Source organism: Takifugu flavidus, chromosome 6 (genome assembly GCF_003711565.1).
Source record: "Takifugu flavidus isolate HTHZ2018 chromosome 6, ASM371156v2, whole genome shotgun sequence".
Classification (NCBI taxonomy): Eukaryota; Metazoa; Chordata; class Actinopteri; order Tetraodontiformes; family Tetraodontidae; genus Takifugu; species Takifugu flavidus.
In genome coordinates, this window is record NC_079525.1 from 12,515,309 (window position 1) to 12,536,163 (window position 20,855).

Sequence of the window (20,855 nt, forward strand, 5' to 3'; positions counted from 1 at the left end):
TATTGGTGCTTTGTGGTGTGTGTATATATTTTTGCTGGTCATGATCAGTGTTAATGTGACAGAGGCGTCACAACCCTGAACTGTAGCTCGAAAACCAAAGCTATTAAACCCGAGTGCGTTTCTGAAGTAAGCCATTTAGAGCGTTAAGACCTTTTTATATTCTTGCTTAACAGTAGCGCCAAAGCCTGCAGAACTGTCTTTGTCTCCGTGTTGTAGGATGTGTGTTGGTGTCAGGAGTGTCAGTTTTTCGTTGCCGTTTCCTGTGTATTTTGGCATTAAAGTACTTCTGCTTTTGCACTTGACAAAGTCGAATAAAGAGTTTGACAGCTGAACCTGTGGGCTCAAACGTTATAAAACCTTCTCGGGTGCTTGTTTTCTCAGCTTCGCCTTTAATTCCACACATGTATTTACACACACAGCTTGCAAATGTAGTGTTCTGTACGTCTCCAGTTGGAACATTGATTAGACCTACAGGGTGCAAAGCATAAGTGGGTTTTTGGTTTTTCGGAGCATAAATTTACTGTTAACATCTTATCACAAATTGAGCTTTTAGTCTACCAAAGTCCAAATTGGTTTGTCAGTCAGGAAACTCATCATCTGTGTCCACGCCCAATGCAAATCAAACAAAATCGGTGAAGTCGTCCACTGTGGACACCAGTCTTTTTCTCTGCCCGGTGACCTCTGGGTTCCCCGCTGAAGTGCTCTGCTGCATCGACTTGTTCTGCTGACTGTGTCCTTGTGTCACAGAGATCCCTGGAGTGGGCCGGGACTGAATATCCTCCAGGGCCTGAGCACAGAGTTGATGGATGAACTGTATTAATACCCTGGCAGCAGTGATGTCAAGTGTTTGGTGTGTTTTCTTTTCTTTTTTACCCTGGTCCTGATCCTCTTAATGTGTCGCAGTCTGGCCAGCCACTTGGAAGCGTATGCGTCGGAGGGGTTGGCTCTAAATTGATGCACCAGAGAGGCCATCTGCAGGGAGGGAAAAGTGCAGCGAGGACTTGGAGTGCGTGATTTTCTGAAAAAGAGGGCGGGTCTTACGTTTGCATGGAGAGCCATCTGTCTGACCAACAGGGGAAGGTTCCGGTCCGAGACTATTTTTGTTACCGTCGTGTCCACCAAACCTTCAAGGTCTGAAAAGGAGGAGAAAGGCAAGAAAATAAGACGAGTAGAAATATATCCCACACCCAGAGGAGGCGAAGACAGCGGCTTACCTTTGCGGCACTGGAGAGTCACAAGATTACATTCATAGTCGAGCGGTTTGATAATGACTTCTACAAAGTTAAACTGCCCCTGACAGAAGAAAGAAAGGACACAAGTTTGGCTTTATAGTGCAGATTGCAAGAATTCCAGACACCACTTTGTGCGCGCTTGTGTGTGTGTACCTTAATGGTTCCCAACTTGTATTCCTCTCCAGAGTCATTGTAAACCACAATAACAAAATCGTTGCCAATGTGTCGCTTTTTATTGCAACATCCCTTGTCGCTCTCTCTGTTTGGCATCAGCGTGGCGATGTGGAAAATGGCTGCGCAGAAATCGGTTTATTAATTATTTAATTGAGATGCGAGGTTATGACCACGAATGGAATGGGGTTGTGTCACCCTGCATGATGTCATCGTGCCAGCAGTAGGTGAACTCTCCGTCATCGCCGTACTGGTCCAGCCCTCCGAGGAAGATCTGGTCAGGGTCGCAGTCTTTCAGGTGGATTAATTTGCCCAGTCCCGTCAGGAAGGCAGCGTAGCGGTTTGACCCGTACTCGTTTGATAGAATGGCGACCTCGTTGTTGACCTGAAAAGATGACGAGAGAGGTCGGAAAACGCGGCGACTCGCAGGTGATTGTGGTTATCAGAGCTAGAGATCCGGTCCGTCGGCCTCACCTGACCAGCGCCTACAAACACAACGCCGATCTTGTGGGTGTCGTATGGAGGCATCTGGTCCAGAACCTTCACAGCACGGTCGATCACCTACCACAGAGAGTCAGAGGAGGGGAGAAAAGGATTAAAATTTCTAAATCTAACTCGGTTGAGGAAATTCCAGGTCCCAGAGATCAACTAGCCTGTGTTTTAGGGAGAAGCAGCGGCTTGTTGGCTTCATTTCCAAAGAAAGGGGAGTGATAGAGCTGGAGGAAGACAAAGCTGAGGAAGAAAGAAAGGAACTGTATCAGTCAAACCTCGTGTCATACGTCTGTCTCCGGAACATTTCGACAGCAGGCTTGAGGCGCCACATGAAGCTAAACTGGCCAACAGTTTTGTCATGACCATCTTGGAATACCTGGGGCTGAGACCAGCGATCTTCTCCGTGTTGCCTGGCCCTGATCGACTGTGGTACGAGTCTCTGTCTGTCCTCCTCTCCCTTCTGGAGGGGGCCGATACTGAGATTGTGTGCCCCCGGGGTCGGTGGCCCCCGCTGGGGGAGATTGGTCCTGGTTGTAATGGTGCTGCTGGAAACTCCAACCTCATCCTTCCTGCTCCTGCAGCTGGGCCTTCACTTCCTTGCCCGTGACCCTCGAGTCCATTAGCGTCTGTTATGGTCCCCTCCATTTTCTCGAGATGGGGTGGCGGGGGTGGGGGCTTGCCCTCTGATGGTGTTCTGGACCATGACACATCTCCAGTAGCAGACTCAGACTCCATGGCTGCTTTGGAGAAGGCCTCAGGTAAGGTTTGGAGCTCAGGAGAAGAGCTGGACTTGTTCAGCCCATGTCCCTGAGGCTGGGTGTGGGTCTGGAGGGGGAGCTCAGGCCCCTGACTGCCTGGGGTGGAGGGTCCAAGGTTGGGGTTATCAATGGGAATTGCGCCCTCGCTCACTTCCTCCAGTGTTGACTTATCTTCGTCCTGACTGGAGGTTGAGGAAGACTGGGGGGGAGAAAAGAAGGATCAATGAATGGTACAGTCAACCACTAAAGTTTTACTACTTTACTAGTTCATTTTAATTCTATTTAACATGATAATGTTTTTAGAGTTTCCAGCACAGTTCCCTGTACAGATGACAGATGATCTCAGTGATATTGCTAGGACAAGGACAAGGTGGCGTTTTCAAAACTCAAGTCCAAATGTTTGGCATTTTCACCCCAAGTGGGACGTAACTAAGCAGCAAATTCAAGTACTTTAAAACACATCTTCACACAACACAAAGGCCAGAAATGTGCCAGACAAGGAGCTGTGAAAATGTATTACGGTTTCTCTCTCCGTCTGCTTAACAATTCCACCTTTGCAGCGAGTACCTACCCTGCTGAGCGTTCCAGACGGAGGAGTCTTTGTGGATTTGTCTGTAGACATGTAAATGGGATTCGAGCTCGCCGGCCCAAACTCGTCGCTGTCCAGCCAAGTGGCCGTGGGCTGCGCTGCGGAGAGACCCGAACCCTCCTCCAGCACCACCACAGAGTCTACAGCAGGACAACCAGGAGGGTCAAAGGTGGATACATGGAACAAAAACAAAATCTCACACACGCATGCAAACGTGCACACTTGGACCCCACGACGTGTTAGTAACTACTGTATACAAGCTGTCAGTAGATGACTTGCACACATCGATATCGCCTAAATCTGCTAATGAAATGCGCAGCGTGTCAAACCGATGTTATCATCATTCGTGTTGATCAAACAGTCGGCAAAGGATGAACATCGAGATCTTTGATTAAATTTAACAGACCAACAGAGGGATTAAGATCAAGACGGGTCAACAAAAAGCTAGAACACTGATCCATCTGCATCGTTTTTCCATGACATGCATGTGTTTGTTGCTAATCTCAGCTCAAACACATTGCAGCTCCTGTAACAGCAGCCCAGACCAGCTCGCCCCCCCCCCCCCCCCCCCAAAGACCCGCAACTTCCTAATAACACTCAACTGGCAACAACCAGCACAGTCAGGAAGAAAAGGGACAAAAACAAAGCAAAACAATGGAAGATGAATGATGGGAAGGTGGAAAACAAAGGTTATGAAGAAACAGTATGGGGGGGGGGGGGGCAAAACAAAAAAAGATTGATGGAAAATGTAGATGAAGACTAAGAGACGCCACTTGTCAGTGAGGGAAGGCAGAAGTCGGATGAGGTCTGGGCTTTGCTGTTGACAACAGTTGATGGTCAAAGCTTGAAAGATCAACCTGGGAGTTATTTTAGTGTCACGGCTGAAGATGATGATGATGATGACGACAGGACAAACAAACAAAAAGAATTGCAGGAATCAAGAAATCGATCCATTTTTAGTGCTGTAGGCTACCGCTGCAGGTTAACGATTGATAAATCAAGCAGAAAATCCCTCACTTGCACAAGTTTCATGCAGAATGGTCTTGCACAAAGATGGGATTTCATTATTTCTTTGGGGAACTTTTGCTCAGTCTGCTGCCTTAATGAGTGTTTCACATTAACCTGACAAGAGTAAAGCAAACTCCTGACGCTAAGCTGAGGCCGCACAGAGTTTAAAACGGTACGTCGAGCTCTGGCTCGTCTACATCGATTTGAATTTAGAGCATTATGTGCGTCAGCGAACTTTGAGTGACGACTGAATGCATCCGAGTTTGTGCTGGGAGACCACTGTATTGTACAAGTGAGAAGAAACCAGGTGTTTTCTGAAGGGGTGGAGCGGTGACACACACGTGATGAACAGTACCTGCCCAGGAAATGCTCCTGTGCAGCCTGCCAGGGGCTGAAGGGCCTGGGGGGGCGCAGCCCGAACCCAGAGACCAGAGAGAGCTACCCACTGCATATGGGATGTCCATGGACAGGTCAGGGTGGCAAACGTTGCCGCATAACACACCACGGCCAATCACAAACCAGCACAGTGGTAAAGATGGGAAAAAAGAAAAAAAATGTGAACACAAAGTAAGCACGGGAGGAAAAGTCTCAAAGGTGATGGGAAAATATGGAATGACTGGAAGAGAGAGAAAAAGGATGGATGAGGGAAATGGTGAGGAGAGGCAGATTAGCCCAGATTAAATAAAAGAAAGAAGATGAAAGCACAGGAATCTCAACAGATTGATGAGGTAATGGCTGATGATCCAAGCCAATCCAGCGGATCCAAGCTGGGCTGATGATCATCTCCAGTTTGAGAGAGAGTACAATCAATTTGTCTCCTGGTTTAGTCCATTCCAACGAGCAGTCAGGTGGATACGATGGACGTGTTCATGCATAAAATGCGTATAAGATGGACGATGATTTCCTGCTTGGAGCTAAACATTCCAGATAGACTGCTGCATCTCCGACTGATACCATAATGACATTTCCGTGAGCTGAATTTTAACACACGGTTTAGCCCAGCTTGAAGGGCTTTCGCACAGCCAGCAGTGCCTCACCAGTGTTGGAGCGCTGGATCACATTTGGTCTCTGGTTTGGGGGCTCGGAGACGAGCGTCGGCGCAGGAGCAGCAGTGCTAGCAGGAGCGCTGGCCGTCTCAGTAGGAGGTTCCTTCACCCCCTCCATGGCCATAAGGACGCTGGAAAGCTCCTGCAGCGGCATGTTGCCAAGCTCGGAGGAAAAGGGGCTTGGAGGATTCTCCAGACACATCAGCCAGCTGGTGTTGCCTGTGATCACAGAGTGTACGGAACAATGAACCTCTTTATCGAATTCTAAATAAAAATGCCAGCGGCCGATCTAGTGCAAATTCACTTTCATTTTTTTTTAATTGGTTTTAATAGTATTATGTTAACAGAAGATTAACCCCAAAAAGAAAATAGAAGCGCAAACAACAACACACACACACACTCAGAAACTTGGACACACTCTTGGTGCAGCTTGTTTACCTGATGGTCTCCGTATGAAGATTTCGGCCCAGCCCTGAGTGAGCATGGGGACAAACTCCGCTAGACTTGGGTTGTCTTTGAGGGGCGGGGGAGCATTCGGGGTGGGGCAAGATGAGGACGGGGGGCCCAGTCCGTCCAGTGATGGACCAGTAGAGGCAGAGAGTGGAGCAGCCAGTTCTCCCTCACAGGGTGACACAAGAGGACTGAGATTCTGAGTAGGAAGAGACCGAAGAGCGTGGCCACCTGTGCCAGACAGAAGAAGGAGGAGGAGGAGGAGCCGCCTGACATCACCTCTCATCTCAAGAAGGCTATAATATGTTATATACCAATCTTATTAGCGCTTAAAAGGTTGTGGCTGGATGCTGACTATAGTCACCACCCTACACCATTTTAGATGGTTCTCTTCATCAATGACAAAAAAAATAGTTCTGTAAAATAATGAGCAGTTGGTGGATCAAGGGATCATCAGGAGTCTTTGTTACCTGACATGGAGCGGACTCTGGTGCGCGTGGCTCTGCTTTGCTGCTGGCTGGACTGGGACTCAAGCTTGGCTGGAGCCTCTTTGGTTAACCGGGTGTGCAGTGATGGATCCGACCTATAGGAACCCGGAACGTCAGGAAACAGGTTTAAAAAAAAAAAAAAAAACCCCTCTTCTTACCTCTTTAGGAATACAGTTGTATGTATTTCACACAGCTATGACTTCCCTATTTATTTTACTATCGATCACCTACATAACTGGTATAGATAGTTTATCCAAGAGGCTTTTTCTGTTTGAAATATATACGAATTAGAACTGAAGAAGCCTCTTCGATAAGAGGTCAAAACAAGGTGCGTCACCTTGTCATTTCACCTCCTCCTCCCAAGCGTTCAACCACATCCAGGCCGAGCAGCGCTTGTGTTCTGACACCTCCACTAGTGGTTATGGTCACCAGCTTGTTGCCTACCAGCCAGGTCATGCTGCGACCCCCTGCCAGAAGGAACTCAGCGATGGGGGACCTTGAAGTACAAATGAAAGAGCGAAAGGTTCATGCAACATACATCATGTTTTATCCGGGTTCAGAAATGACCGTTTAAAAAAACAATAATGCCTTATTATAGAAGAAAAAGTGGTCAACCTCTTTGGCAGGGCAGAGAAGTTGGAAAAGACGTATCGCGCCATCATATCTAGACACGTTTCTGTGAGCTCCAAATGAACAGTCTTCAGGCCCTCGTCCGCTTGGGTCACGGCGTTTTCGTCGGCTGAGCCCAGGCTGCAGGTGGTGGTGGAGGTGTGCATCCTACACCAGGAAGCAGAAACGGTTACGGCATAGGAAAGAGGGCAGAGGAGGAAGAGGAAAGAGCCCCCCGATGCATTTGAAAACAAACAGACATGCACATTCGGATGCGCAGAGACATGCAGAATCACACAGGAATGCCACTCACCAACGCCCGGGTTTCTGACTGCTATGCAAGCTCATATGCGCATGTCAGTCCATGCACATAAACAGACACACTGGTTTCATCACAGATACTGCAGTGGTTAATTCTCTTCATTATAAAGAAACAAGTATAAATTTATAAAGTAAATCTCAAGGGTTTTTTCTTTATTGGACACATAAGTGGGGTAGCTAAACTAATGGTATGAAAGACAACACTTGGATGATGTGTGAATAAATTGCGCACTAAATTCTCTTACACAACCACATCACTTCATCACTATTTGGTTAAAACTACTTGGGAGGTTTTAATGCACAACACCATGGCTGCCTGTTCCTCTGCATACTGATAGTGCATCACAAATCCTGGTAGCATCCTCTGTTCTGGGACTACAGATATTCTGAGGCCGATCAATTAGAATAGAGGTCGGGTTGGCTCGTGAATTTTACCAAAAAAATGAAAACAAACCAAAAAAACAACAGTATTAACATCCAGCGGCGTCGCCTTCCTGCCATCAAGATGCCAAAAACCAGCAGATTGTTTTATGAATTAGATAAAAACTAATATATAAACCTGAGGGAGGTTTTATTCTTGTAAAAAACAACTTCTTCCCTGTGAAATTGATTTCAGTGTTCAAACTGGGATGAGTGGAAAGATTCCAGCTAACAATGTACGTGTACATCTGTTAAAAATATAAAACGTGTCTGGAAGACAAATTCCCCACGAGGACCAGGTCCCAGTGTGTGTCCATGAACTTCTCAGGTCTACTCAGACTCTCTCTGTTCCATATTTCAACAATAAAACTGAGTCGTGATGTCTTGCGGTCTTTTATAAGAAACTGTAACTTTAGGACATCACTAAATCTGAAAACCAGCCTCAGTATCACGGCCCTAAAAAGCTCGTGTTGTCTGAAGAGAACAATCTTTAACCAAAATTGCAGATCTGCACCGAGTTAGCAGTTAAAGCAGGTCCTGCATTAAAGCTGCACGGTTCCCTTTGTAAAGGGCTTTTACCGCCACCTGTCGGGCAGGAGGTGTAAGAAATAGTTAACGCTGAATTTAGCGACGTGTCAATTGCATCATTTGATTACACATCCATCAGCACAAACTGAAAGGTGAAGAAAAGAGTTGCTCAGAGTATGTATCGTCTTGTTTAAAAACTCAGATACATAATGTTTGTATATGGGAGCAGTCCAGAGTTTTAATATTTTCCACAACTATCTTTTCTGATGAAATGAGAGGAACATATGCTACGCTGCGTCACAAAAGTTAGTGCGATAATAAGGTTGTATAATGACTTTTACATGATCAAATAAAGTCACTGTAGTTTTGCCTAAAACCCCACAGTCATACAAACATCTTCGGGGAGCGGAAAAAGGAAAAGCCAGCAACCAATGCAGCACTATGATTGAACCCAACAAAGCCTCAGAAGGACGTGCCCTTCCAGTTGGATACGCATGCTATCCACTCCACCATTAAGCGCTCAGAAATAGACCAAACATAACAGACAATTCAAGCCAAGAACACACAAAACTGCAAATGAAGGCAAATACTGTTGAAGCGAGAATCAATGGCTTCTGCAAGCGCCACATGCAAAAACACCACATGACAAAATGTGAACAGCACGTGTATGAAAGCAGCTCACTACTAACACCAATCTTCCTTCAGCATGCATCACCCACTCCCTGGAAACCACCCAATGGACCCACATGTCACCCCATCAACCACCCCATGGAGCGAGCAACAAAATATTGTGGTAGTGTCGGTGGTGATTTTTTTTTTTTCTCGGTTACCCAGAGGATTTTTCCTAACCTTCGAACCGCATGTTCAGAGACGCTGATGCTGCGGGAGCGAAAAGCGTCCATGGCTGACAGGTCCCTCAGCTCTTTAACTGGTGAGCTGCTGTTATTGGTTACAGCTGCTGTTGCCTTCACCACCTTTGCTGCCCGCAGACTGAGCGGTGATGGGTAGTTGAAGGGAAAAGTGGGATGAGCCCGGGTTGGTGTTAACGTGGTGATGGTTTGGGAGTGTGGAGCGAGAGTATGTGATGAGTGGAGGTGGTCGAAGGTATCGTCACCCAAGCACCAGACCGACATGAGCAGGGGACCAAGAGTCACGGGCCACACAGAGGAGAGGCAGGGTACAGAGGGAAGGGCCACAAAGGTCAAAGGGCATCGGTCACATGGAAAGGAGGGGGGCCAGGAGCAATGCAGGAAGGATCCAGGATGACACGAACAACCCCCAAAACCACAATCACAACGCAGCACCAAACCGCAGGAGGCAGGAGAGGGGTCAAATGAAGAATTGAAAGAAAAACAAAGGGGAAAATTAACAGAAGTCAACCATATAAATCAGATTACAAGAAAAAGAAAAAAAAAAGGCTAAAACATCAACTCAATTGAAGGTCTGACAAGCTGCAGCAGAGGATAAAAGGTGTTTGATAATTAGAAAGGAATATGTCAAAAATCTTCAGGGAGAGGACACAAAATAAATGTTATTAGCAGATACGGGTACATAGAAAAGCCAAGGACTAGTGTAGGACAACTAAAATAAGGTAGGTGGATTTAACACAGGATTATTATCCAACAAAAATAAAATGGGTGTTTACAGTTGAGAATTGTCAAATTGCCTGCCTGCTAAAACCCTGGGGGGAGGAGACCATTATCGCACCAGCTGCCATTGCAAAATATTGATATTTTAAAGTAAAGGAATTTCGCAAAATAATTTAAACTTGTAAGAAAGAAAAAAAAGTCAAGGAGAAGCTCAGTACAGCAATAAAGCTGCTCCAAAAAAGTGAGTGCAATGAGAGCCAGGGGAGTTCTAATGATTTGAGAGGGATCAGACACAGCCACGACAGGAGGACACAGGCACATACGCAGAAGCTGGATCTGTCATTTACTAAAAATAGACACAACTGCACAACACAAGATTTATTACAAACGCATGAAGAAAAAGTAACGAAAAAAACTGGGATGGGAAAGAAGTTTGCCAGAAGATTCAGACTGGGCCAAATGTCCGCTTTGTAAAGCACAGCTTTGTTTCCTGTTCATGACGATCTTTAGAATGTGGTAACGACGAATATGAATATTTCTTAATGTATAAAATATAAAAGATTGTGTTTATTACACAGGTGTCTGATTTATTGTGTCAAAGCCTAATTAAAAATAATGTGAATTAATTAAGAAGATGATTGTAGGACAGAATATTAAAAAACAAATGAAAAGAAATAAGGGAAGTGATCACCATGGCAACTGTAATGCCAGTGTCACTTATGTCAGGTCCCTCTTTTCCTTGGCTATCCCAGCCCGTCATAACAACGTCTAACATGGTCAGCGCGTGTCGCAGTCGTCATGTGACTCTCCGCAGCGCAAGAATGTAACGTGCTTTTACCTCTTAGGTCTTTCGTTGAGGCTCGTGCTCCTCGCACGAAAAGAACTTTGCTCGTGGCTGTCATCGAATGGCAGCAGGGCGTTGGAGCGCAAACCCTGTTGAAAAGGCAAAACAAGACAACGATTCGGGCCTCGCGTACAACATTAAGGTCATTCAGAGGAATTCACGCAAATGTGGCAGCGCGAAAAACAGCCGAGGAAAATTGTGGTTCGGCTGAATTACCAAGAGAGATCGAATAAACAGGCACCTTTGTGATGTATTGAACAAAGTCCTTGCGGAAGGGAAGTCTGCAGCGTATGAACCACATGGCAATAACATGGTGGGCCAGCGATACGATATACTGGTTGAATCTAGACAGCAGGGAAAAAAAGGTCAAGGGGAGTCTGTCCATCCAGGAATACATGCTTTTGGGGTAAAGGTACCTACTTGGAAGGGTTAGTGTAGGGGAGAGAGATGGCAAACACGCTGACATACTGCTCTGCTACAAAGTTGGCATAGAGATGAGGCAGGCGCACCAGAGCTATCAAGACACACAAAAGCACACAAGAATATTTTCATCTACAACTCATAGAATTGAAATGTGATATTACGGGGTAAAAAAAAAAAAGAAGAATGGAGTTCATAGCTCACTGGAGAGGAACTCGAGCATGGGAGACGCCATGGCAACGGTTGCAGAGATGTGGGTGAGCTTGACCATTAGGGACGGGAGGAGCTTGATCATGATATCGGGCATCTCCACTGTGCACATTGTTAGGGCCACCACACACTGCTTGGCACAGCGGTGAATGAGACCAGTCTCAAGGCACTGAACCAGCTCCCTCTGCAGATGGGAAAGTTAATTATTGTATAGTATCCCGGACAAGCAAGCTCTCGTAAAATCCTGTCAGCGCTGACACTGGCGGTGCAGCTACGTTGCTCTGAAAAGCAAGGGGTTGTTACCTGTCTGGACTGCTCCAGGTAATTATGGTAGGAGGTGATTGCTGTGAGGACAGGAACCACCGCCAACTGAACATCAGTGCGGGAAAATCCCTCGGGGGTCTTCTTCAAGCGCTCCGATATCAGCCGATCCGTCACCTTTAACCACACATAAAAGAACGTCAGGGATATCCGGAAGGCTTCCGACGACACGTTCAGACCCGCTGACGCTACCATGCAGCAGAGTGTGGAGCAAAGATGGTCCAAGCTGCAGGGGGAAGTAAGCAGCAGCACTTTGTACTGAAGCATCCAGGGCAGTTTGTCAAGAACCAGTTTCAGCACCTTCCAGTCTGTTTCCTACAGGAGAAAAACAAACCTTTAGCATTTATTGTTTAAAATAATCGCCGTGTCCTTTACTGATGCCTTTACGTACAGGAAATAACAAAAAGGCGGGAGTATTGTTTTCAGTAATGGTGTGCGTACCATTTTGAGGCACTGCAGTAGGACGTTGAAGGCGGGTGCATAGGGCAGAAAGGCCGAACGAACTGAGCCTGAAGACGAGGGAGCCGGTGGAGGAGCGGGGCTGCCAACCGGGGGAGACGTTGAACCTGTGGGTTTCTTTTCACCCCCTCGCTTCTCTGGCTCCCTGAAATCAACATCTACCAGTGAGCTATTCAATGAGAGACACATTTGCAGGATGTTTGGCTTGGACAAAAGGTAAAAAGGAAAAATTGTTCAACATTTTCATGACAACTGAAGCATATCATTCTGTGTTAGAACTGATTTTTTTGGTAACCAAAACCAGTCTAAGGAAAAGGGTATTTTTTACACTCTTGTACACTTTAAATTTGTTATCCTCAATTCAACCACTATCTACAGTCAATACATCTTTGCACTGCTGTATATTTAGTAAATATAAGCAGGAAAAAAAATTATATTTAATGTTTATTACAAGGAGTCGCTTTTGTTATTCATCACAATGGCAAGAAGGCCTCACTATTCAACTACAAACCCCTCAAACCTGCAATTGATTACATCATTTAACACTTACAAAAGGGGAAATCTAGTCGATATTAAGACGTATAAAGGATTCAGAGGTGCTGGCAGAGCAGCCTGCTCACCCATTGTCACAGTAGCAGTAAGGGCTGAACCTCATGGCTCTGTCTTTGTTTGGAACTCCGATACGGTGAAGAGAGTCTGCTCGCATCATCAGAAAGAAGTCAAAGACCTGAACGAACCACAAATGTTGAATGAATCGGTGGACATCGCAGTGACAAATCAACCAAACAGAACAAAGATGATTTCCCTACCTGTAGCCTAATACTAGAAGCAGTAGCTGAACTGTACTTGTTCTTGTAGTGAAGCTGCAAGTGGCTGATAAGCAGCTCGTACACACGACTGGCGTGGACGGCTGGAAGGCTGTAAAGTTTGCTCTGCAAGGGTGCAAAGAGATTAATGCATGCATTCAATAAACACCAAACAGGATTCGTGGGAATTTTTTGGGTTAATTGTTAGTTCCTAATTGGTCATGACTAAATAATGACCTCTGACCTTCAACAATAATTCAGGTCATCAGTGAGTCCCAAAAAGGTTACAAGGCCATCTTATACATTTACATGTTCTCTCAGCTGGTGACCAGTGTGTAACTCTAAAAATTAAGTAACTTTCTGTCGCATTTTTAAAGCTTTATTCAATTTGTTCCTCCTCTGATAACTGCTCATTTTTCACATCAACACGTGTGGGTACCTGCAGGATTTCCAGCAGGCCCAGAACTGCAGTTCTGACATCCTCCATAGCAGACTCAGCTGTGGGGTCTCGCTCAGGCATCTCCAGAGATCCCGAACACACTAGAGAGCGACTGGCCACCTGTACAGAAGAGAAAAGGGGAGAAAAATCATTGCAGCTGAAACATACGCTACCCAAGTTAGTTCATGGATGCGACTGAAGTGAGCGTGTACTCGTTCGATGATGTCGAGCAAGCTGGTGAAGTGATGTGTGCTGCAGCCCTCAGCCAGATCCACAAGTAGTTGAGTAGCCTGTTTTCTGACAGCCAAATCCCGATCTTCAGCTATCCCGCTGAGCTGAGGGATCACCACGGTTTCAATCAACTCGTCCTGGAAAATATGGCACAAACACACATGTTGAAGTTGAATCAGAAAATCTACATGATGCACTATGACTGATTTATTTTAATCAACTGGTGAACGAGAGCAGCGGCCTCAAACTTAGAGGCTACTTTGGGTTTTGGGTGAATCTGTAGCTCATGTAGCTCGATGCCTCTGAATATAGCAGTAGTAATAGTAATGAAAATGTCTTCTTAGGGTTTCACAACTCATTTTTATCTTAATTGCCATTATTTGCATTTGTAAAATAACATGTATTTCGCGGTCACGGACCATCTTGCATGTGACGCTGAGTGTAATCACACAGACCTCATAGAGCTGTCGGTTGGTGCTGAGCACGAACGACAGGATATGAAGCACTTTGATCCTTATCACAGTTCGAGACTCGTTCCTTTCAGCAAAATGACAGCAAAAAGAGACGCTTGTTGCAAATCAAAGACGAGGTTATTTAAAACAAAAAACTTTTAAAAAAACATGTCTGATGACAACTGTGATTAAGAACCACCAACTCTGGCTGACCTGAAGAACTTGTCCATGAGGCGATGGAGACTCTGAATCCACCCATCCTTGGCTGGCTGTATTGACTGAGCTCTGTATGAGATGAGGGTCAGCACCGATGCATCCTATTACACACAGATACACAGCATTAGGAACAGACAGGTACCAGAGGTATGCAGCACCACCTGTGACAACACTCACAGGTCTCTTGTCAGCACATTTCTCCACCAGATTGAAGAACTTCTCCATTGAACCATGGTAACTGTTCTGCTCATACAGCTCCTCCACGGTGGTCAACAGCTCATAGACGATGGCCTTCAACTCTGCACTACCTATGGTCTGTAAAGACAGGCCAATATGGTCACAAAAGGAACACTTTTTTACACTGCGGCTGCACTTTTGAGTGGTTACGCAGACCTGGATTTGCTGTAGGAGTCTCTCAATGATTCCCAGTAAGATGTCCCATGTGACCACCTGTAGCTCTTTGCCATACTTCTTGATGAGTCTGGTGATGGAGAGGACGATTTCATAGGACACCACTTCGTTGGCACTGGACATGGCCTAAGTTGCAAAAATCAAGTTTATTTACATTAAAATGGTTGACAATGGTATACAGACAGGCATTTTTCATGTTTTTACTTGGAAAAAAAAAAACTGTTAAATGACAAAAATATATTCCCACAGTGTTTTGAAATAATAAATTATTATGTCCTTAAGCCTTAATACCAATTTAATAACACTGATTATACAGATGTACTGTATATACATCATGCATGTACATGTGTCTGCGTAATACCTTATAGAAAGATGGTAGAACAAGTGTAGGTGTGTTTTTAAGGGCAGGGAGTCTGTGTGCACCCCATAGTGCCATTCCAACAAAGAAGACGGCTCCTCTTAACAATGGTGCGTCCTCCGTGTACACCCTAATGAAGGGTGCAGTTTGTTGGGAAAAAAAACGTAAAGATACGTGGATATAAATGTGCTACCGCTGCTTTAAAGGGAGATATTACCTTTCCTCCATGATGCGGCACATGGTGTAAATGGCACTGTGACCAAGGTGAGTCCCCAATACCTTCCTCATTAGCTGGAGAAACAACAACAAAAAGAAACAGGTAGTATTGACGAATCTGCTCCTTCAAATTTTATCTTAAATATGAATAAAAACCAGTATGTTCTCACCTTCCAACAAGCTTCACAGAATTCCTTCACATTGACTGTACGACAAAGGGTAATAATGAAGATGGTGAGGGAGTCTGAGGGTAAACAGTTGTAGCACACAACAGCATCTAGCACTTGGAGCGCCACCTGGACAAATATAGGTCATGACACAGGTTAGTGGAGGTTCTCAGCCAGAAAGTCCATGTTTGTTGCTTCAGTCCTGGAAACAGGAATTCTATTCCCCTGTTTGGCAACATTTTACCTCTCATCCGAAAGGCTTATTTAGTTCTAAAACACCGTAACCATAGTTGATAGCCCTTGACAACAACCGGATGTGACCTAAGTGAAGACGCCTTTAGCACCCTAAAATGCACTCAAACCAGAGGTGAAAGGAGAACAGAATTCCAGAACCTACAAATAACATACTGAAGACGATCATGAGTGCAGTCTTGTGTTAAATCCAAACCACTTTCACTACTCAATAATAGAAACACTGACAGCAGCAGTTAATATGTATTCAGATGTTTGGAATCAAAGCAGGAGTTAGTTGCACTATTTGGTACAAAACAGACTTAACTACCTTCACAAATAATATATATTATTTGCTTCTAATGACTAGAAAACAAATAAATGGTAATGGCTGCAGTTTATGTGCCATTAAAGATAAATGCTGTAGGTTCAAGTTTCAGATCTCCATTTTTCCCCAAAGTGGGAGGTAATTCTGCTGCAATTGCAAAAAACATCACCATAATCAACAGACTGATATTTATCCTTAATTGGCAGTTAAGATCTAAACAAAATAACATTTGAATGCAGTTGGGCAACTAATGTTTGTGTCACTGTGAATATCTAATTCAGTGTCTGATGAAAAGCAATGAAAATACAGCATCGCTGTTAAAGTATACCTCAATATCAGTAGAAGATGTTGTTCTGTTGCACAGGAGACAAATATTCCTACAGAAAATACAGCCCAGCAAAAACATGAATAAGACTTTTTCCCTGAAAGTAAAACTATAATGTGTAGTTATCTGACTTACTGGACCATGGAGGAGACATTTTGGTCCAGGTAGCAGCTGTTGAATTTTACCAGATTTACAAGTACATGGAGGAAGTCAGATGTAAGTCCTATGTCCATCCAGAGGAGGACAAATCGTGCTAGATCAAAGGAAAAACAAAAACATTACCGGTCGTGACAAGCTGTATGTCCCTGGTAGCTTGGTTAAAAACTAGACACTTAAACCATATGAATGAATGAAATAATTACAAATAAAAACAATTAACATATCTTGACTAATTTCTGAAATGTGCAAATGTGAATTCATGTGACTCTTTTTTATATATATATATACCTATGTCCTCCTCCAGGTATGTGATGTCTTTGCCATTTTCAGTTAAAGCCTTGAAAACTTCCAGCCTATCAGAGAGGTCTTCGTTGCATGGCTGGTAGTCCCTGATCACCTTGAAAAAGTAAGCCCGAAGTGGGCCGAGCCACTCACCCTAAAAAAGCGCAAACGTTATACTGTGAAGAAGGGAGCAAAGCCCGAACTAGATTAAAATTTTTAATTTCCTTAAGTGGCTTCAGACCTGCCCCTGTATGACTGCCCTCAGAAGCTGCAGGACAGCGTGTCTGGCTTCAGGTGGCTGCTCTGGAGACAGCATGTCTTCCACGGATTTCCATACTGCCTCCACTGCGTGCTGAGGAACATGCGTGCACAGAGATTTTAGCAAACTTAAAGGACCTTGTGTGCCAGAGTATCAGATTTATCAACTATTCTGGTCTCACCTCTTCAAACTTTTTCGTTTTGGCAAGGTCACATACTTGATTCAACATACGGACCCGGTTGCTCAGGCCGCAGTCTGGGTGGAGCTCCTGCAAACAAAAACCATAATTAGTACACAAAACATCACATTGGTGTGTTTTTTTCTCTACACACCTTGATAATGTCAGACGTAATGATAAACTCTGACGATCGGCTGTCGCTTTGTTTATTTGGAGGTCGTGGCGTTCCCAATCCAAAGATCCCCTTCACCTTGTCCCGGAGACTCTCTTTGCTTGACTGCTTGTTCATTGTTGGATGAATGTTGAATCACAGTCTTGTATAAATTTTTATACCTGGAAAAAACATCTTTCATTTAGGAAATCTGTCATTGTGCTGCAGAATCACACAGGATTATTGCAAAATACTTCTAAGATAATGCAGCTAAGCAAGTACACTGGCAAATATAGGTTTTTTTGAGCATTTACGTGCAGCAGTGGAGTTCAGTGTCTGCCTATTAGGGTGTAAATATGTACAGTGGCCATGTTTGGAGAATTTGCTGTCATGTGGAGTTGACAGATCGAGGGGCAAGAGCTCAGCAGACAGCAACTGTTCTGTTGAGGATTGACAGCAGTGCAAGGTGGTCTCCGACAACATGCAATTACATTCACAATCACCTAACAACACAAACAAGGTAAAACTGAGCAAATGATAACAGGATAGCTCCGGTCATGGACCGTTAGCTGTACATTGTATGTCTTGGGCTAGCACTCCCCTATGGCATTCTAGGTCTGATAGCTTAAAAAAACATTACCAGTCCCACTCGACTAACCTTCTTAATCTTGAGCAGTGTTTCATTGATAGTTATGTTTACAGGCAGCCAGCACTGTATGCGGATGTACATTAAAAATAACTGTTTGCTTCTTAGAGCCCCTTCCCCCAGGTTCGGTCCTAGAGTCCTCAACCGGATGACACGGTAATGAAAGAGCCACTTCCCATAAAAACACGTTTGCTGGGCTGATGGGAAATGTAGTTCTGAGCAAGCTAATCGAAGCAACAATTGTGGCTATGTCTTTACAAATGCATTCATGCAAAAGACACCACGGCTCTTATTACATACTTCCCTGAATCAACACTTCTGTATAATTTCATATGTTGTATATGCACTAAAATTCCAAATTATTGACGAATCCATTAAGTATCAGCTAGCTATCCGGATACATTGTGATGCTAAAGCTGGTTTCTCGCCGAGGTCGCAAACTTAGATTCCTATGGATGGGGTTTCTTTTCTTTTTTCAACTCAAGAGGCAAATGCAGCAAGTTTTTCAAGCTATTAATTAGCTGTCAAGGAATATGTATTCAAGTATGAAAGTAAAGGAAATAGATGGCATTTTTTTATATGTATAAGAGGGAGTTGAGCCGCATAATCTATTCTTTTATTTACATCTCGGTAGGCAGCTGACTACGAATGCGACGCTAACTTCGCGACAGTCTGACGCTTCCACTGTAACACGAGGTCCTGGAGGGAAAACTAGCGTTTCGTAATGACGTCTCATTATTTCGCGCAAAGCAGATCTGTTGTCACTCGAAGAGGGGCTCAAAATGCTGCCCATAAACCTGGAACCTCGCTCAAGTCCAAACTCACCATTAAGCCCGAGAAAGACGATCTGGTTTCTTCTTCTGCGGTAGTGAAACTGGAGGAGGAGGAGGCGAAGATCTCAGGTAATGTTTATCGAAATGAACAATCCTGAAAACACAGCACACCTGTGACTATAATGTGTTACAATTTGTGCTTTTCCAACAGGTGGAGGCTGTGGCCTCCATAGAACTTGTCTGGTTGTCCATTTGTCAATCACTGTATATAACAGTGGAATGTATACCAGATCGATAAGCACTTTTTGTCTTGCAAATCTGCACTGTAAACATGTGTTGTGCTTTGCTTCTGGTGCTGATTCAGGTAATGCACTGAAACCAGAAACGGACGCTCCAACCCTGTCCTCGCACAGTCGCAGGAGGAGACAGCTGAAAGTGGAATATGACAAAGATGGGAGCATGCCACGGCTAAAGACGGAGCACTGGGAACCTCCACGCTGGAAGACACAACTAGAAAACATTCGAGCCATGAGAAGCGGCCGTGATGCCCCTGTAGATAACATGGGAGCAGATAAATGCCACGATGCAGACGCTCCTGCACATGTGGGTGTGTTTAGGTTGTGTATGTTTTCAAAATTTGAGTTCTAGCTCAGAGGTATATGTCTGGTTGTCCTCCTCAGGTCAAGCGTTTCCAGGTCTTGGTCTCTCTAATGTTGTCCAGTCAAACTAAAGACCAGGTGACATCGGCAGCTATGCAGAAACTCCGAGCTCATGGCTGCACGGTGGAAAATATTCTTGCCACTAATGACGAAACACTTGGACAACTCATTTACCCTGTTGGCTTTTGGAGGGTAAATCGGCAGCTCTTCTGCCGTTGAAAATGTGATTCTCTCATTTCTTTAGTAAAATACCTGAATCTTTTTTTACCTTCTAAAACCCTCTGTAGAATAAAGTGAAGTACCTGAAGCTGACATCAGCAATGCTGCAGAAAGAATTTGGAGGGGACATCCCAGACAGTGTGGAAGGGCTGGTCCGGCTTCCAGGAGTGGGGCCCAAGATGGCTCATTTGGCCATGGACATCGCCTGGGACCAGGTGTCTGGCATTGGTATGGATGTAAATCTAGATCGTGGGACACATGAGAATAAAACCTCTGCGTTATAAAAGCGCAGCAGTCACATCTCAACACATCCCTCACGACGTTGATCTTTATTTCATTGAGGCGTGGACACGCATGTTCATCGCATCTCCAACCGACTCGGCTGGCTCAAGAAACCAACAAAGACTCCGGAGGAAACGCGGAAATCTCTGGAAGAGTGGCTCCCCAGGTAACTATGGCAACCAGTATCATTAAACATGACCTGATGCAGCACATCTGATTTTCATGGAAACTAGCATTTTTAGTTGGTGTAAATTTATTTAGAAGTCAGTTCTGTTATTTGAAATGTAGTTTATATACTTTAAAAGTGTCCTACAAATTAGAAACCTTGGATAAATAAAAATAAATAGCAAGATGACTGACGGTGCAACAGTGTCCCTTTACCCCTGCGTTATCTCCCGTGTCCTTCCTCACGTTAGCGACATTGTTTCGGTGCGGCTCCAAATGGCCCAAAACACAAGATAATGTGGATTTTAAAGGAAATCTCGCTCTGTTCCAGGGAGCTGTGGAGCGAAATCAACTGGCTGCTCGTGGGTTTCGGACAACAGGTCTGTCTTCCTGTCAGCCCTCTGTGCTCTGTGTGTCTCAACCAGCACGACTGCCCTTCCGCCCACAAAAACTCACCTGTAAGGAGGCCTAAAGTCAGATCCCCCCGGTCCCAGAGTCCGACATCACCATTTAAAACAAAAGCTGAACCTGAACCAGCTGGGAAATACGGTGGAAGAACGAGGGCAAAAAAAGAGCCATCGCCAGCCCCTCTTTCCCCCGCTCCTCAGAGGAGGAGGCCAAAAAGGCAAAAATAGTTATTTGGCTCGTCACTTTTTGCCTGAGCAGAGACCAAACCTTGTTATAATGTAACCTTGATGTAAATGATTGTAAATAGTACAGCATCGTTGAGAATGTTTCTTTGCATTTTTGTGTTTGATCATTATATAATGACAGTCAGCAGCATAGAATTCATGCAAAAGCCTGTAAAATAACTAAATGACATTAAAAATCTGTTATTGCCTGTTAAGTTGATTTTACTGCACACAAAACACACGGGAAATTGGTGCAAATGAGCATCACAGATGATTCCTGAGTGGACTAGAAACCCCAGATAACCTGTGTCTCCC

General features: G+C 44.8%; 2 protein-coding genes across 8 annotated transcripts; one reads left to right on the plus strand and one right to left on the minus strand.

The window, feature by feature from the left end:
* Positions 1-369: 369 nt before the first annotated feature.
* On the minus strand, positions 370-18,767 carry tsc2 (TSC complex subunit 2). 6 transcript variants are annotated; one of them, XM_057036630.1, is made up of 43 exons: positions 17,823-17,971; positions 17,479-17,667; positions 17,168-17,346; positions 17,017-17,103; positions 16,818-16,928; positions 16,583-16,730; positions 16,271-16,388; positions 16,139-16,187; positions 15,255-15,380; positions 15,086-15,159; positions 14,872-14,998; positions 14,493-14,636; positions 14,277-14,414; positions 14,097-14,200; positions 13,887-13,968; positions 13,413-13,568; positions 13,201-13,320; positions 12,765-12,887; positions 12,576-12,682; positions 11,938-12,100; positions 11,689-11,811; positions 11,479-11,613; positions 11,170-11,359; positions 10,966-11,059; positions 10,787-10,889; positions 10,540-10,634; positions 8,962-9,102; positions 6,850-7,011; positions 6,572-6,730; positions 6,217-6,329; positions 5,735-5,977; positions 5,288-5,515; positions 4,606-4,695; positions 3,225-3,382; positions 2,272-2,852; positions 2,057-2,135; positions 1,878-1,964; positions 1,602-1,788; positions 1,386-1,525; positions 1,215-1,293; positions 1,042-1,133; positions 874-972; positions 370-787 (listed from the first exon to the last, which is right to left on the minus strand). In XM_057036630.1, the coding sequence occupies exons 3-43, from the start codon at positions 17,300-17,302 to the stop codon at positions 620-622; spliced, it is 5,658 nt and encodes a 1,885-aa protein (XP_056892610.1). In that variant the 5' UTR covers positions 17,303-17,346; positions 17,479-17,667; positions 17,823-17,971; the 3' UTR covers positions 370-619. The 6 variants fall into 6 exon arrangements, with proteins under 6 accessions (XP_056892610.1, XP_056892611.1, XP_056892612.1 ...); XM_057036631.1 differs by having other exon boundaries at positions 17,479-17,604; positions 17,823-17,968; XM_057036632.1 differs by lacking the exons at positions 17,479-17,667; positions 17,823-17,971 and adding an exon at positions 18,636-18,767.
* On the plus strand, positions 18,125-20,749 carry nthl1 (nth-like DNA glycosylase 1). Of its 2 annotated transcripts, none has more exons than XM_057036637.1 (6): positions 18,125-18,712; positions 18,795-19,186; positions 19,264-19,434; positions 19,530-19,689; positions 19,804-19,909; positions 20,240-20,749. In XM_057036637.1, the coding sequence occupies exons 1-6, from the start codon at positions 18,535-18,537 to the stop codon at positions 20,541-20,543; spliced, it is 1,311 nt and encodes a 436-aa protein (XP_056892617.1). In that variant the 5' UTR covers positions 18,125-18,534; the 3' UTR covers positions 20,544-20,749. The 2 variants fall into 2 exon arrangements, with proteins under 2 accessions (XP_056892617.1, XP_056892618.1); XM_057036638.1 differs by having other exon boundaries at positions 18,948-19,186.
* The last annotated feature ends 106 nt before the right edge of the window (positions 20,750-20,855 follow it).